The 16,430-nt window shown below is 35.1% G+C and overlaps 1 protein-coding gene and 1 long non-coding RNA gene across 3 annotated transcripts in view; one reads left to right on the plus strand and one right to left on the minus strand.

Moving 5' to 3' along the window:
* Nucleotides 1-16,430, plus strand: part of ZNF654 (zinc finger protein 654) — an 84,497-nt gene that overhangs the window by 12,810 nt on the left and 55,257 nt on the right. For both annotated transcript variants that reach the window (XM_045902690.3, XM_045902691.3), the window contains exon 2: nt 12,758-12,903. In XM_045902690.3, the coding sequence (XP_045758646.1) occupies nt 12,758-12,903 (146 nt within the window). The remainder of the gene's footprint in view (nt 1-12,757; nt 12,904-16,430) is intronic.
* The window catches only part of LOC129045361 (uncharacterized), an 84,223-nt gene that overhangs the window by 7,461 nt on the left and 60,332 nt on the right, over nt 1-16,430 (minus strand). The window lies entirely within an intron of this gene.

The raw sequence follows: 16,430 nt of genomic DNA on the forward strand, positions 1-16,430 counted from the left end.
TAACTCTTAATACGCAACTCCTTAACTTCTTGATTTTATGAAAAAAATTATTGTATTTATAGTTTCTTTTTTTTTTTTAAGATTTTATTTATTTATTTATTAGAGAGCAAGCGAGAGAGAAACAGCATGAGAGAGGAGAGGGTCAGAGGGAGAAGCTCCCCACTGAGCCAGGAGCCCGATGTGGGACTCAATCCCAGGACCCTGGGATCATGACCTGAGCCGAAGGCAGTCGCTTAACCAACTGAGCCACCCAGGCGCCCATATTTATAGTTTCTTAATTTGCTATATTAACTGAAGTCATTTTGTTCTTAAGCTCTTGAGATTCTTTGTTCTCTCTTTTATACTTTGAAGTTACCTTCAAGTATTAAATGCTCATAACTTAATAGGTGCTCTTAAAATGCTACATATGTCTGTCCAACAGTATATAACTTAACTTTTTCTTAATATCACTTGAATTATCCTTAATTATTTTAGGCATAGCTCTAGATACATAAAGTACCATAAAAGTGTTGTAGAAAGTATTCCTAAAAGAAAAAAAATTGGCTGTAAACTATGTGAAAAGCTTCATTTTAATGATTATAGAGGATTTAAGGAGGAAAAAGTCACAATTTCTGTCTTCAAGGAACTGAATCATCTGGTAAGAGAGAAAAGACGTAACTGACTACTGCATGCACTGTTATGACCTTGATCCAAACCACAGTTATCTTTTCCCTGGATTATTTTATCTCTCTGCTTTCAGTTTTTCTGTTTATTCTCCATACAGCCAAAGTGATCCTTTTAAAGACATGTGAGATCTCTTCTAAACCTTCCATGCTTTTCTTTCTCAGAATCAAAGCCAGAATTCTTACAGTGGACTATAGTGCTTCATGATAAGGCTCTTGTCTATCTCTTTGATTAGTCTTATAGTACTCTTTGCCTCCACTAATTACCTTCAGCTGCACTAGCATTTTTGCCCTTCCTTCAACTTCTGTGCCCCTGCCCTTAGCCTTTGCACTTGGCTTTTGTTTTGTCTGCCAGAAACACTTTTCATTTGGATTTCTATATGGTTTGCTCTAGGACCCGGCTCAAATATCCTTTTATAAGAGAGATGGAAGCCTTCCTTGAACATCCCACATAAAGTATAAAGTAGCATCACATCTCTAGCATTCTCTTTTCTGTTTACCTTGTGTTTTGTTTTTCAAGGTACTTAACACTATCTAACATATATTTGTGTACCAATTTTCCTTCCACTAAAAATGAAAGCATTAGGGTACTTTGGTACACAGTAAGCACTCAATAAGCTTAGAATAAATGAATGAGTAAATATAAACGTAAAACAGTGAAATAGTGGCTAGTCCCACTAACACAATGTATACTGGAGAGACTATTTCTAATAGTCGTAATTTGAGAAAGTTTTAGTGGACGAGATAACATTTAAATTGAGTCTTAAAAAATTGTTAGTATTAAAATGTAGACATGAGAAAGGAAGTGGTATGAGTAGGAGGAAATTATAAATAGAGCAGATAATTTGTGAAAGGTAAATGATATGATGTATTTATGAATGGGGGTAGTTAATTGTGTAGGGCTGTGGTTCTTAAAAGTGTGATTCCCCAGACCTGCAATAGAATGTGAACACTATTAGCAATGCAAATTCTCGGCCGCACCCCAGACCTATGGAATCTTGAAACTTGGGCTGGGGCCCAGCAGTCTGTGTTTTTCACAAGCCTCCAGATGATTCTGATGCATACTAAAGTTTGAGAACCACTGGACTAGAACATATATTCAGAAAAGTATTGGTACATATTAAGATTGGAAAACATGGGTTGGTCTAGATCTTTGCTTAGGAATTTGAATTTTAGGTTTAAAGGCACAACAGTACCATTATTAATCTTAAAATATTGTTTTAAAACAGACTTGATAAGTAATGAATGAAAGCCTAGTCAAAAGGAAGCTATTGGAGTATTTTGGAAAAGGAGTGATTGAAGGACTGACTGGATAGTGGCAATGAAAATGGAGAGACAGGAACAATTTCAGGAAATATGGAAATAAAGTATTTAGCATCTGGTTAAATGTGGAGACAGGAACAAAGAATTTTATGAATTTGCATTGGGTTTCTAGTTGAAATGTCTAGGAATATGGTGGTAGCATTAATGGTAAATGGTAGAAGGAAAAATTAAGGGATCTGAATGAACAGTACAGTTTGACTACTGGGTTTGAAGAGAGTGCATTCTAAAAAAAAAAGGAAAAGAAATTGTTAATCGCTAGGCAGAATGGACTTTTTTTAATGTTGAGGATATGCATTTCCATTTAAGAACAAGGCATTTTCAGGTAACCGATGATAAAGTTTATTGAAATACAGAACTCATAATTTCTTTTCTCTTTTTAGTAATACTTTAGTATTTGGAGTAAAGGCTTTTTAAAAGAAGAGCCTTCTGTGTTTGAGAGTTAACTTACCTGTGATTGTTTTCAAGTTTAACATTTCCTTTCAGGTTTTAATTTGGGGACAGGGGACCAAATGTCAACACATCTAATAAATTAGATGAAATGATTTGTCTCCCATCATCAGGTTCACAAAGAATCCAAAGAGGGTAAGATCCCAAATTCTTCCTTCCAGAATTTTGCTTAATTGGAGCCAGTGGGTCTTTCAGGTGCCCCTATGGTTAGAGGTGGGGATTTTTTAAGAGCTGTAGCTTGGGTTGTCTTTCTCTGATTGGGGGTAGCTCTTTTCACTTCTCCAAAAGAGAATTATTTAACTCCCAATTTCTTTTGTGTCTTAACTTTTTAAAGAATCCAGAAGGTCAGTAGGGCAAAAATTTATTACTTTACCCAGTCCAATACCCATTAAAATTAGAACAGTAATTCCTTCAACTTAGTACATAGTCCAGTTGATTCGCATTACTTTTGCCAGTAGACTTTAGTGATATCACAGGGAAGATGGGTGCACATAAAACAGGATATCAAGTCATTTTTGGTTTCAACCTCACTAGGGTGCCAGTCAGTTGTGCCAACTGCCAGAGTCTAGAACGTGTACCTAAGTTTTACTGGGAAAATTCATCAAGTGATTGATTGTGCCACTGTATGTTTACCATATCTTAGGGGGCAGTGGGAGCACTTAATCTGAACATTTCTACTTCCTTGAAAGTGTATCTGAATTTCTGACTTGCAGATTTCTGTGGAAGGCAGCCCAGGGCACTAGAATGTGTTTGATGTTTTCTCCTTTAGATTTTTTTCATATTAAAAACTTTTAATTTCCATTTCTTCTGTGTAGTCCTGGTATTCCTGTGCTGTAATAAGTGTGCATTCTGTTTAGTGGCACAGCTTCTATACCATCTCTTGAAAATAGTGTATCACTTACTTATAGTGTGTAAAGTTCAAGGCACGATCTCCACAAGACTCCAGCCCTGCAGTTTCCAAAGCCCCAGTGTCCTATCCTTATCTCTGGATTTCTTTGTCCCCAACCTTGTGCCAGGACATTTTTAGTCCTGTGCTACCTTGGCTATTGCCATCTTTCCTGAAATTCTTAGGCCTGTTGAGCTAAAACCATAAAAGAACTCCTGTTGTGCCCCTATTTGTATTATTTGGATAATAACCATAAACAGGTACCAGAAATGAAGCTGCTTTGATGTTTCTGATGTCTGTGCTTGAAGGAGCCCAGTGAAGACAATATCTCTTTTGCCACTTGTTCCTCTAGACCTTTTCTTTACTCTGCTTTAACTGTTCTGGGCCATGCATCATTTGTTCTACTTCATTGGTAGTGTAAACATTCCTTTTTGTCACATTCCTTTCAGCAATAGTAGGTTATGCTATTTCAGATAAACATAGCTGGTTTTTGTTTTTGTTTACATTTTAGCCTGTTTTTAAGTTGGCTTCTCTTGTCTTTCTTTTCCTTTCTCTTTGCCTTTGGGCCCAGGTTTGAATGTTCTACAATTTACCTCTTGTAAGATTTCCCATAATGTCATAGATGAAAGTCAAGGAATTCTGAGCTCATTAAAAAGCATTCATTATTAAACAGATTTTGCCCACTCTCATCTCCCTGACTTAAAGAAAATTTTATCAGCTTAACCTCAGACTTTCTCTGATTGGGGGTAGCTCTTTTCACTTCTCCGAAAGAGAATTATTTAACTCCCAATTTCTTTTGTGTCTTAACTTTTTAAAGAATTCAGAAGATCAGTAGGGCAAAAATTTATTACTCTACCCAGTCCAATAAGACTGACCTCTTATTTTTTCTTCAGTGTTGTTTTACTTATTCACTCTCTGATGCCTAACTTTGAGTTCCTCGTGCACTTTCCATTGTGGCACCATGCCATACCATACATTACCCTCCATAATAATGAGTAATTTGAAATGTCCATGAAATGCTTCTGGTATTTTAAGGTAATCTCTCAGCTTTTTTTTTTTTTTTTTTTTTAAGCTTCAAATCTGTACAGATTTTATGTTACCTTATATAATGGTCTTCAAGATGTGGTTTTTCACTTGCTCTTATTATGGACTTTCTATTTCTTTAAAAGAACATCTTACCATAGTTGGATTTCTAGTCTGGTTCATTCTGAGATTTCCATCCAGGGTTACCTACCATTCCTCTGTTACGTACCTTTGGAACTAGTCACCCTTCCTTTCTAATGAGGAACAACTAAAATACCTTTTCCCCTTAATTCCACTTTTAAGAGCACGTAGTTCTGATATATATGTATTTCCTTTTTCCTTTTTCCAATCTGTCTAGTCTTCTTTTTTTTTTTTTAAAGTTTTATTTATTTGAGAAAGAGAGAGGGGGAGCAGGGGGAGGGGCAGAGGGACAAGGGGAGGGAGAGAATCTCAAACAGACTCTCCACTGAGCACAGAGCCTAACGCGGGGCTCAGTCTCATAACTCTGAGATCATGACCTGAGCAGAAATCAAGAGTCAGACTGCTTACCCAACTGAGCCACCCAGGTGCCCCTATCTGTCCTTAATTCTAAGGGTAAACTTATTCTTAAGGTAGTACCTCTCTTCCATCTTTATCAACATGACCTCCTTTTATTTTTTAACTCTCCCACTGTTATTTTAATTATAAGTGTATCATTTTTAAACAAATTTAGTTCTTGAGACTGAGCAAATCTGGTACCTAAAGTTAGTGTTTAATGCATGGACCTTTTAAGTTTCTCTTTTGGCCTCTGAATTTGTAATAATTCCATTGAATTTTTTTTTCTGTCCCAGCCTAAAAAAGTGATTTATGTCCTATATAATAAGGAATCTTACTCTTCTTCATCTGTTCACTTGATAAAATCTACTGGCCATCTTTGTTGAACTCAGATAAAATCTTCACATCTACAGCCTTGATGAGATTTATGAGCTTATAAATTCCAGAAGCTACTCGAGACCATGTTGTAACACTGAGTTTAGAAGCCTTTGGACAAGTCACATGAATCTAAGAGCCGTTCTTTGAGAACAAAATTAAGAGGGAGAGGGACAGAGTTTAGTTCAGCTGATCTAGGACTAACTATTTATTTTTCAGTTTTTATCAAATTAAGAATTTTCCATTTTTTTAACATACAGTGTTACATTAGTTATTTTAGTTTCAGATGTACAATATATGTGATTTGACAGTTCCATACCTCACCTGGTGCTCATCACAGCAAGTGCATGCTTTAATCCCCATCGCCTATTTAACCCATCCTTCCAGCCCTTTGGTAACCATCAGTTTGTTCTTTATAATAGTCTGTTCCTTGATTTTTTTTCTCTCTCTCTTTTTTCCCTTTGTGCATTTTTTTTGTTTCTTAAATTCTACATATGAATGAAATCATATGGTATTTATCTTTCTCTGACTGATTTTGCTTGGCATTATACTCTCTAGCTCCATCCATGTCATTGCAGATAGTAAGATTTCATTCTTTTTCATTTTCACCTATTAATGTCTAAAACCCCTATATGACTAAAGGACATTTAAAAAAAAGCAATAATAAAATCAGGGCCTTAGCCATACCTGCAATACTGTCTCTGGCTAGGTCATGCTGAATTGAAGTCAGATGCAGAGCTCTGCTTAGCCCAAGCTAGTTAAGTCATTATGTGCACACACATCTGTGTATACCACTGGCATCCTACATTCTGTTTGATATTCATATACATTTGTGTGTGCGTATATTTTGGGGTTCACTTGTTTATTTGACAGTTTTAATGTTTATTATGAGGGAGCATTCAGTATATTATTCTTCCTAGTGAGTTTGGAATCAAATGAAAAATTGACAGGGATCAAAATTTGTCTAGAATATTTAAAATGAGCCTATTTCTTCTTTGGGTCAACATAAAAGTTGGGTCTTATTTTTTTTTTTTTTGGAAAGTTGGGTCTTTAAGCAGATATTCAGGCAACCACATGGAGGACTCTGGCTTGTCTCATATGATATGGAAGCGGAAAACTCAAGAAGGAGATGAGAGCCTTCTGGGAGTGATATTGTAATGGAATATTCTTGCTTTGGTTTGTAGCTTTGACTAGCTAATCATGAAGATTCCTTTTAATAGTAAGATTGTGTGGAATATTAAGGGGTGCTCAGTTGGTTGAGCATCTGACTCTTGATTTCAGTTCAGGTCATGATCTCTGGGTTCTGAGATTGGGCCCCACATTGGGCTCAGTGCTCAGCGTGGAGTCTGCTTGAGATTCTCTCTCCCCCTTTCCCTCTGCCCCTATCTCCCATATGCACGTACACACACACACACACACACACACACTCTCTCTCTCTCTCTCTCTCTCTCTCAAATAAATCTTAAAAAAAAGATTGTATGGGACATTAAGATTTAGAGGTGCTTACTCCATTTTCCGTTTTGTAAACAGTTGATTCTTAATCACATTTCACTATTTAAGATCTTAATGTTGCAGAAATACCTATTTAAGGAGTGGTGAGCTGAATAAACAGTGTGCTTAATTGAGCACCCAAAAGAACTGGGTTTTAGGTTGTCTGTTACTGAAGATTATGTCCTTTGTAGATTCCAAACAACTTTTAACTTATTAGGATCTATTTCTAAACCATTTTGGTGGGTTTTTAAAATATGACGTTAATTTTAGATTTTCTTTACGGGATTATCCTGATAGAAAAAGTCAAATGACAGTTTTGTTTAGAATAGAACTTTTTGAATAGAACTTTTCTTTATCTTTTTTATTCTCAATGGAAAACTGGTAAAAAATAAAAAAGAATCCTCAGGTATCTGTTCAGGAATGAAGCATTTTATTTGTATTGCTATATCTAGGATATGCATCTCTTTGTCAATGAGTATTGAACTAAATAGTTGAAACTCAGCAGTAGCTTTTGACTAGATTTTATTTGGGAGTGGCCTGTCTGCTTGCTTAAAGTGCATAAAATTTGTTGTAATTCATCATACTTGGAAACCTATAATTAATCAGTTAACATTGATGCAATGAAATAGTCGAAAAGTTAGCTTAGCTTTGCTATTTTCTTAGAGTGTACTGGTATGTGCCAGGAATTATCCTAAATTTTAATACATTATCTGACTTCTCTCATCACCCTGTGATTAAGGTGATACTAAATTCATTTTATAGGAAACTTAGACTGAGAAGTATAATAATTTTACTAAGTTTACACAGCTAATAAATGACAAAGCCAGGTCTATGTGATTCTAAAACCTATACTCTTTCTACAGTGCTGCCAATCTACCTATTTTTCCATCTGACCCTAAAAAAATACCCATAGGCAAGGGTAAATCTTGATGTGTAGTTAGGTAACAAAGTAGGGAAAGTAAATGTATAATTGTACTTATGTTATAAAATAGCCTCTAGAAAATAAATTAGAATATTGAAATTTGAGGGAAAAGGTGAAAACAGAAAAAACTTTTTAAAGTTTTAAAAGCTGAACTTATTTTATACTTATTGAAAATAATAGTGTAATTATCAGGAACAGAAAAGTAATATTGGTGTAATAATCACTAAGTTACAGACCTTATTAGAAATTTAACCATTTTTCCACTGATAATTTTTCTATTCCAGGATGTTATTTCTGGATCTCACATTGTGTTTAGTTGTTATTTACCCTTAGTCTCTTCCAGTGTGTAACAGTTCTTCAGTTTTTTCTTATCTTTCATGACCTTGACACATTTGAAGAATACTGATTAGTTTTTTTGTAAAACATCCCTCAGTTTGTGTTTGTCTGATGATTTTTCATGATTGGAATGAGGTTAGACATTTTTGGCAAAAGTACCACAAAAATGCCATTGTTTCTTTCTTGGTATGCTATATGAAGAGATTTATGATAATGATATGTTGTATTACTGGTGATATTTACTTTGATGATTTGGTTAAGTTTGTGTCTGTGGGGTTTCTACACTCTCTTAAGTTACTATCTTTTTATTTTTAGTTGATAAATGTCTTGGGGGAGATAATTTGAGACTGCAAATCCTGCATTGCCTCAAACTTTTTTTTAAGATTTTATTTATTATAGAGAGTGAGCGAGAACGAGAGAGCACATGAGCCTGGGGGAGGAGCAGAGGGAGAGGGAGAAGCAGGGAGCCCCATGTGGGGCTCCATCCCAAGACTCTGGGATCATGACCTGAGCCAAAGGCAGCTGCTTAACCGACTGAGCCGCCCAATGCCCTTGCCTCAAACTTTTACCCACAAATACTAGCATTGATCTATGGATCTTGTCTGCAGCATTCATTACTGTGTATTTGCCTAATGCTGATTCTCTATTATCTCTCTTTTCTTCTGTGTTTAATTGGGATTTTACTGTGAGGAAGTGCTATCTCATCTCTAACATTTATTTATTTATTTTTTTTTAGAGAATCTTTTTTTTTTTTTTTAAAGATTTTATTTATTTATTTGAGACAGAGAGAATGAGAGAGACAGAGAGCACATGAGAGGGGGGAGGGTCAGAGGGAGAAGCAGGCTCCCCGCCGAGCAGGGAGCCCGATGCGGGACTCGATCCCGGGACTCCAGGATCATGACCTGAGCCGAAGGCAGTCGCTTAACCAACTGAGCCACCCAGGCGCCCTCATCTCTAACATTTATTTATCTGATTATTTGTATCACTGTGGACTCCTGGATATGTATCTTGTTCTATGGATTAAAGTCTAATACTATCGTTTATTTTGTTGCTTAAATTGTTCCAACTTTAGCACTTAGGCGCTCCTTCAGGTTGGCTCCTGTGTTTTTATACCCCATCATTTTTTCAGCATTTCATTACTTTCTGGCACCACAAAATGTTCTAGTCTCATCTTGTGTTTTCCCTGCTTTAGGCCTGCTGGAGGAGGCCTTGAGGAGTCCACGTTTCTTTTTTGGAGAACAGTGTTTAGAAACCAAGATTTGGTCCCTAAGTGTATATATTGCTACTGGGGTGTTACTGCTCTTACGCCCTCTCAGTAGACAGAGCTAGGGGATTATTTATATATATAGTAGCTATGTTACAAATGAATAACATAATCATACTGAAGGCAGTGGGGAAAATTTAGGTATTTAGAAAGTTAGCAAATTCATTCAGAGCATCGATTGCATATGAATTATAGGGGGACACTTTTTCGTCCATAGTGATTGGATGATGTATCTTAATGTTCTTAAATAATGAATGTAATTTTAACTGAATGGGTTTACAATAAGTCTGTCTTTTGACAATTTTGCCAGAGAATGAATCTGTGCTCATTCTCACAATAATTTGCCTTGGTAAATTAAGATATGGCAGTATATGGCATATACTAAATCCCTTTTAGATCAGGATATATGCTCCTGTAAATGGGAGTGCTGAGAAAGTGCTGCAGGATCATTGCACAATTCCAGCATCTTTCTTTGGCAGTAGCTCTGCCCTTCTTTTGAACTCCCCTTATATCACGGCATGCTTTGGCTTTAGCTTTAACTTCTTTCAGCAGTATTCATATAGTTTCTATAAATTACAGTAAATTGCACTGCAGTATTTTTGTTATGCTCTTCAAAATGAAAAAAAAAAGTTTTTACCAGTCTCTAATGGACTATTGATCTTGATCCTGTTTCTTAGACCACTTTCTTGAAGAATTTAGAAGTGTAGCAATGGTTGATTTTAAAGATTCAGGTAAATACTTTTCCTTTGTTTGCAGCAGCTTCAACATTATTCTGGCCATTATGTTGAGACTGTGACTTATTAGAATGCAAAAGAAAAAGAAAAATGGAAGAGGTGTTGCTTGCTGTACTTTGGTCTGGTAGAGCACTTTCAGATTATGATGTTATGTTGTCCACTTTCATTAGCTGAGTGCTTATGATAGCACAGGAGAAAAATTTCCAATAAAAGGGAAATGTAATGTACAATTTCACATGTTTTAAGGAAAATATTTAAAAGAGAAATAGTGTGATAGTAAGTCTTAAAGTGTTAGGTTAATGTTACATTGCATTAGCAGTGTCTCACATGATATTGAACAGTATAAGAATGATAGTAAATTTCAGTAATTTTGTTTCTGTCCCTTCATAAGTATTCTAACAAACCTATTGGAGGTGTTGCCCACAAGGACTTTTATTGTGTTAGGTTTGGGCTCATCTAGATCAGGCAGTATATTAGTAGCAGAATCTTGCTGAATGAGGGAAGCTATAATAAGAATAGAAGCCGAGAAAATAGAAAGTTTCTCTTTTAAGGAGATAAACTCATCCCATAAATAGGAAGTGAATAAGGTTATAAGTAGATAAGGATTAGGGCAAACTGTTTGGGATGGAGGACAGGAAAATATGAGACGCTCAGGTACCTATATTTAATGTGGCATCGGAATGGGTTATGGTGGCCAAAAAGAGGTTAATAAAACTGGTCAAACACTCTTGTGAAGAGAAAATTTAAAGGCGGGTAACCACAGTTTATCCAACTTTTTTTTTTTTTTTTTTTTTTTTTGCCTTTGGTAGTTTAGAAAAGTGTGTCCTATTTGGGGTCATCATAGTAGTAATTTTTACTTCCCAGTTAACTTTCTGGTAGTGCAATTTGGAATTGTCAGAGAACCATGAAGGGTGTAAGATTTTATCTAAGTTAGCCTGCCACAGTTTCATGGATACTGGCAGAAAACATGAAACTCCTGGGTCAGAGATAATGGACTTTATTACTCATGGCACAGCAAGCAGCATGAGCTTCATGCTCATGGTGGTTCCCCTTGCCCCTCAATGCTCATAAAGGTGATGTAAGTGGCATAGGTGGATCCTGCACTCGCAGTGAGTTTTCATCATAGCTGAGGAGCCCCAAGCTTAGGAAACCCTAATCTTTTATAATGGTCTACAAGTGTGTCTGCCTGGCTCTTGCTCCAGAGAGAGATGACATTGTAATTATGCTAAATAGTAAACAGGCTCACTGCTGTGGAGGGAGACATCATCTCTATTTTTCAAGGCTGTTGCCTATGAATATCTTTGAAAAGATGAAGGCAGTTGGGCCCTTTTTTGAAAAACTGTAGAAATACAAGAGACCCATGGAAAATTGTCTCCTAAGAGGAAGTGATGAGTGTGAAAAGTCCTTGAGCTCTGAGTGTTCTTGGCTTTTGTACTCTGTTCTGTTTTTTCCAGCTTTTAAAACAGAGTTGGCAAACTTTCTCTGTAGTGGGGCAGATATTAAATATTCTAGGCTTTGTGGGGCGCCTGGGTGGCTCAGTCGTTAAGCGTCTGCCTTCGGCTCAGGTCATGATTCCAGGTCCTGGGATCGAGCCCCGCATCAGGCTCCCTGCTCCGCGGGAAGCCTGCTTCTCCCTCTCCCACTCCCCCTGCTTGTGTTCCCTCTCTCTCTGTGTCTCTCTCTGTCAAATAAATAAATAAAATCTTTAAAAAAAAATATTTTAGGCTTTGTGAGCCATATGATTTCTGTCGTAACTGTATAACTGGTTGTTTTAGCAGGAAAGTAGCCATAGAGAGTATGTAAATGGATGAATCTGGTTATGTTCCAGTAAAGCTCTATGGACATTGAAATTTGAATTTCATATGATTTTTAGACATCACAAAGTATTTTTTTCAACCATTTAAAAATGTAACATCCATTCTTAGCTTGTGGGTCATACAAAAACAGGTGGCAGGCCACATTTGGCCTGCAGGCCATAGTTTGCCAACCTGTATTATCTGATGTATTTTAAAAATATAATACATTGTTTTAGTATAGCAGTCTTATATATGAGAAATCATAATTAACATTATATAGCAATTGATAGTTCTTAAAATGCTTTCTCATAAATTATCCTAATTTAGCTTCACAGTAAACCTGCAAGATAAGTGTTATTATCTCTACTTTATAATGAGCAAACTAATGCATAGAGAAGGAAGATGACCTATCCAAATTCATAAAGCTAGTAAAGTGACAGAGCCAAGACTAAATATATTCTGGACTCTTCTCCATCTTATTGTACAGCTTAAACTTTTATAATCGGAGCATCATGCCACTATATCTTTTTAATACCCATTGGTGCCAGAATGCTTAGAATTTAGTCTTTAATAAATAGTAATAGTAATGATCATGTTCATTTCTAATTTTCTTTATTACTACATTCTACTGTCTAGCTATTTTAATCTTTGATAATTGATGTTTTGACAAAGGCTGGATATGGGAGGTGAAGGACATTTGTTAGAGTTTATTAAAGATTTGGCAGTTGGACAGTATAATTATTCGTATACTATATTTCTTTTCCACATTTTCAAAGATAATTAGTTAATTTTATTTTCAGATGTACACTATGAAAATAAACAATAATCTTTTTCCCCCTAAATCATTTGTATTCATGCTGAACTAATGCTTTAATTTATCTAGTAGTTTCATCATAATTTTTAAACTCAAGATGTTGAGAACATTTTCTATAATAATGTACTTTCTGGATTATTTCTCTATCAGGTGGTTGAAGATTATGCTGGAAGATGGCAGGTCCCTTTGCCACAGCTTCAGGTTCTTCAGACTGCACTTTGCTGTTTTACATCAGCCAGTGCATCATTCCCAGATGAATGTGAGCACGTACAGTATGTTTTGAGTAGCCTTGCTTTGTAAGTACGCTTTACTTCTTATAAAAGTATTATTTTTCTTGACATATCTGAGAATTGGGTTTTGATTATTTTCTCTGTGGAAGTAGCCTTTCCTAAAGTCTTCCCTCAAAAAGAAATTTCCAAAACCCTGCACTGTAAAAAAAAAAAAGAAAGAAAGAAAAGAAAAGAAATTTCCATTTCTTCAATAAGTATTTAGGTTTAACTTTGAACATATAGCCATAATTTTACTCTTAGTTTTAGAGTTAATTGGAATTTTTGCATAGATTCTTATGGTCACTGCCATCACTTTGCTTTTTTAATTCCCTAGCACTAATGGTAAGTCCCCAAATACAGCAATTGAGGCCATCATAGTTAGCAGAGGGACCTTAAATCAGGCCAGAAAGAGCTTAGGAAACTCCTGGTTTTTAAAAATACTTGTAGAGGAATTCAAGTTAAAGATCACAAACCTGAGCACTTGTGTTTATTCTTTTTGCTCCGGCAGATCCTACTAAAGTGATAGTAAAGATGTAAAAGAGAGAAATACAGTGAAAAGAAAGTAGAGATGAGCCATCAGTGAATGAAAGATTTCAAAAATTTTCTAGGGGAGAGAACAGAGAAGAGTGTTCATGACAGAAACAAGTCACAACTTCATTTTCTGTTTTGCGCATGTGTGCACCTCAGATCACACATCACAGTAACACGTTGTAAAATCATTTATCAACATTAGAAAATACAAGAGAAAATACCAGAGAATGTCTTGTAGGATCAGTACTATTTAGTGACATTCTTGTTTCATATATTTATTTTTATGTATGTGTGTATACTTGATTATTGGTAAAACATTTTAAAAAACTGTAGCAGTTAAAACAGAATTACCTTCTGCCTTATAGAAGGTCTAGCTTGTCTTGCCCCCCTCCCCCAGAATCCTAGAGAGGTGTAGAATTTGAATATGCAAGGTGTGAAATAGAGAGTAGGGAATGAGATACTTTGGGAGAATGCAGATAAAGGAGTTAATTGCAGTTTTTCCATTCCGGCCAGTCACCAAACCTTAGGGCCAAGTTGGGGTAGGGAAACAGAGTTGCTACTTTTTTCCCCCCCCTCTAAAGAATTAAATGACTTTGGAGTAATGACCTTTGCATTCTGGAAGTTAAAGTTTCCTCTTTGAGACAACTAGGTAATCACTTAATTACCCTAAAGAAAAACTTGTCAGTCACCAAAGTCTAGACATGCTCATAGAGCTCCCAATTAATCTGTTTATGGCCTTATTCTTAAATATTAATGAGGATTCAGGAATCCTCAGACAGTTGAGGAATGCCTTCAACATGAAAAGAATACAGTGAAAAACAAAAACTTCGAAAGAAAATAAAAAATAAAGAAAAATATAAAATCTATAATGTATGTTTTCAGAGAGAGTTAAGATGATATGTGTAACATCAAAACATCAACATATCATGCTGTGTGAATGGAATAATGAGATACCAAAAATGAGTCTGTTTAAATTAAGGAAATCTAATGATGGTTAAAATTTAAAGTTCTGTAGGAGGAAATTTGGAGGGTAAAGTTGGAGAAATAATCCAGGATGTAAAACAGTACCAAAGAGAAGGAATGTGTCAGAGGAAAAAAAAAAATGATATGGTGCCTTTATGCAGGAGGTTCATTATCTAAGTAGTTGGAGTTCCAGAAAAAGAACTTAAAGAAAATATATTGGAGGAAAATTTTAAAGAAAAAATAAAAGAATTTTCCAGAACTGAAAGTCATGAACTTCCAGACTGAAAGAACTCAAGAAGTGCTTAGGACAGTAAATATAAGAGATACTCTGTTAATTACACCATTTGTGATTTCAAAATACCAAGAATGAAAAAACAGATTTGAACATCTTGTAGAGAGGAAAAACTAGGTTACCTACAAAGGAACAAACATCAAGTTGGTATCAGTCTTCATACAACTCATACAACTAACAATGGGTGGTAGACTATAATGAATCATTGTCTTGAAAAATTTGAGGAGAAATTATTTTCAATGTAGGATTTTATACTCATCCAAACTGTAAGTGAAGTGTGAGAGTTAGAAAGAACATTTCCATGTATATAAGGATGTAGAAGATTGACTTGTCGACATACCCTTTCTTTTAGGAAGTTATTAGAGAATGTATTCCAGAAAATGACAGTGGATCTAGAAAATAGTGGTTTTTTTACTTGAGATAGAGGAAAGAGAAGTCCTAGGATCACTGTTGAGTAGTAGGTCTCATAGATCACCTTGAATAGGTAATATTCAGTAAAACTGGAGATTTGAGAGTAATCTTGAGAATTTAGAACCATTTAAGGTAGTGATAAAAAAAAAAAAGGCAAGAAAATAAAAAGGGAATTAGATACTCCAGGAAAATTAAAAATAATCTGAACAGGAAAAAACACAGAATTATAGCAGACTACTTCAATATGTACTGAGTGTTATTTACATAGATTTCTTTTTTTTTTTTTTTTAAAGATTTTATTTATTTAACAGAGAAAGACACAGCAAGAGAGGGAACACAAGCAGAGGGAGTGGGAGAGGGAGAAGCAGGCTTCCCGCTGAGCAGGGAGCCCGATGTGGGGCTCGATCCTAGGATCCTGGGATCATGACCTGAGCTAAAGGCAGACGCTTAATGACTTAGTTTTCTTAATGTAAATGATGTTTACTGACTTTAAACTTTATAGAGTACAAAAATAATTACAGTTACAGAACAGAAGGAAATTATTAACCATTCAATATAAGATTATTTGATGGAAGTTACAAGTTGAAAGTGAAGAATAAGGGCACTAAAAAATATCCTTCGATTCTTACTTTACAAAATGGAGTATCAGTAGTACATGAAACCATAAATAAATGTGTAAGTAAAGTTATAAAGATCAATAATAGAAGAACTAATAACTAATGGGAATGTGGAATTGGTTGTGTGAGGAATTAAATTCTCTTCTCCCACAGCAGAAAATCAAGAGGTAATATTTAAAATTGGTAAATAAAGAAATACTGACAAAGCTTATTATCAACAGCTATTAAAAATTTTGAAAGTTGTTAATTCTAGAGCATTGGACTAGTGAGAGAGAAGACTGAATTCTTTCTGTACAGTTAGCATTTTTAAATCTTGAAGGTGTATTAATTTCATATATATGAAGTATATGGTTTTTTTGCTTTATGTATGTATATAAAATTTAAAAGAGTACATGTACATTGTGTTTCTTTAAAAGTTTATTTGTAGATATTTAAAATTATATGAGAACTGTGTGAGGTGATGGATATGTTAACTAGCTTGATTATGGTGATAATTTCACTGTGTATATGTATTTCAAAACATCAAGTTGTATACCTTAAATATATATAATTTCTGTTTGTCAATTATACCCCAGTGAAGCTGAAAAAAAAATTGTAGGAGGAAAGAGTTTAGAATATAACCTTATAGATTTGTAAGAGCAATGCAGTGTAAAGAAAATTATATTATTTAAAAATGTATATTTCTTTTATTTATTTTTTTTTATGATGCCCAAATGAATATGGAAGATGTATTAGGACTT

This window comes from Mirounga angustirostris, unplaced genomic scaffold, assembly GCF_029215605.1.
Source record: "Mirounga angustirostris isolate CCGP_5_RB_7025 unplaced genomic scaffold, mMirAng1.0.hap1 SCAF_1, whole genome shotgun sequence".
Lineage (NCBI taxonomy): Eukaryota > Metazoa > Chordata > Mammalia > Carnivora > Phocidae > Mirounga > Mirounga angustirostris.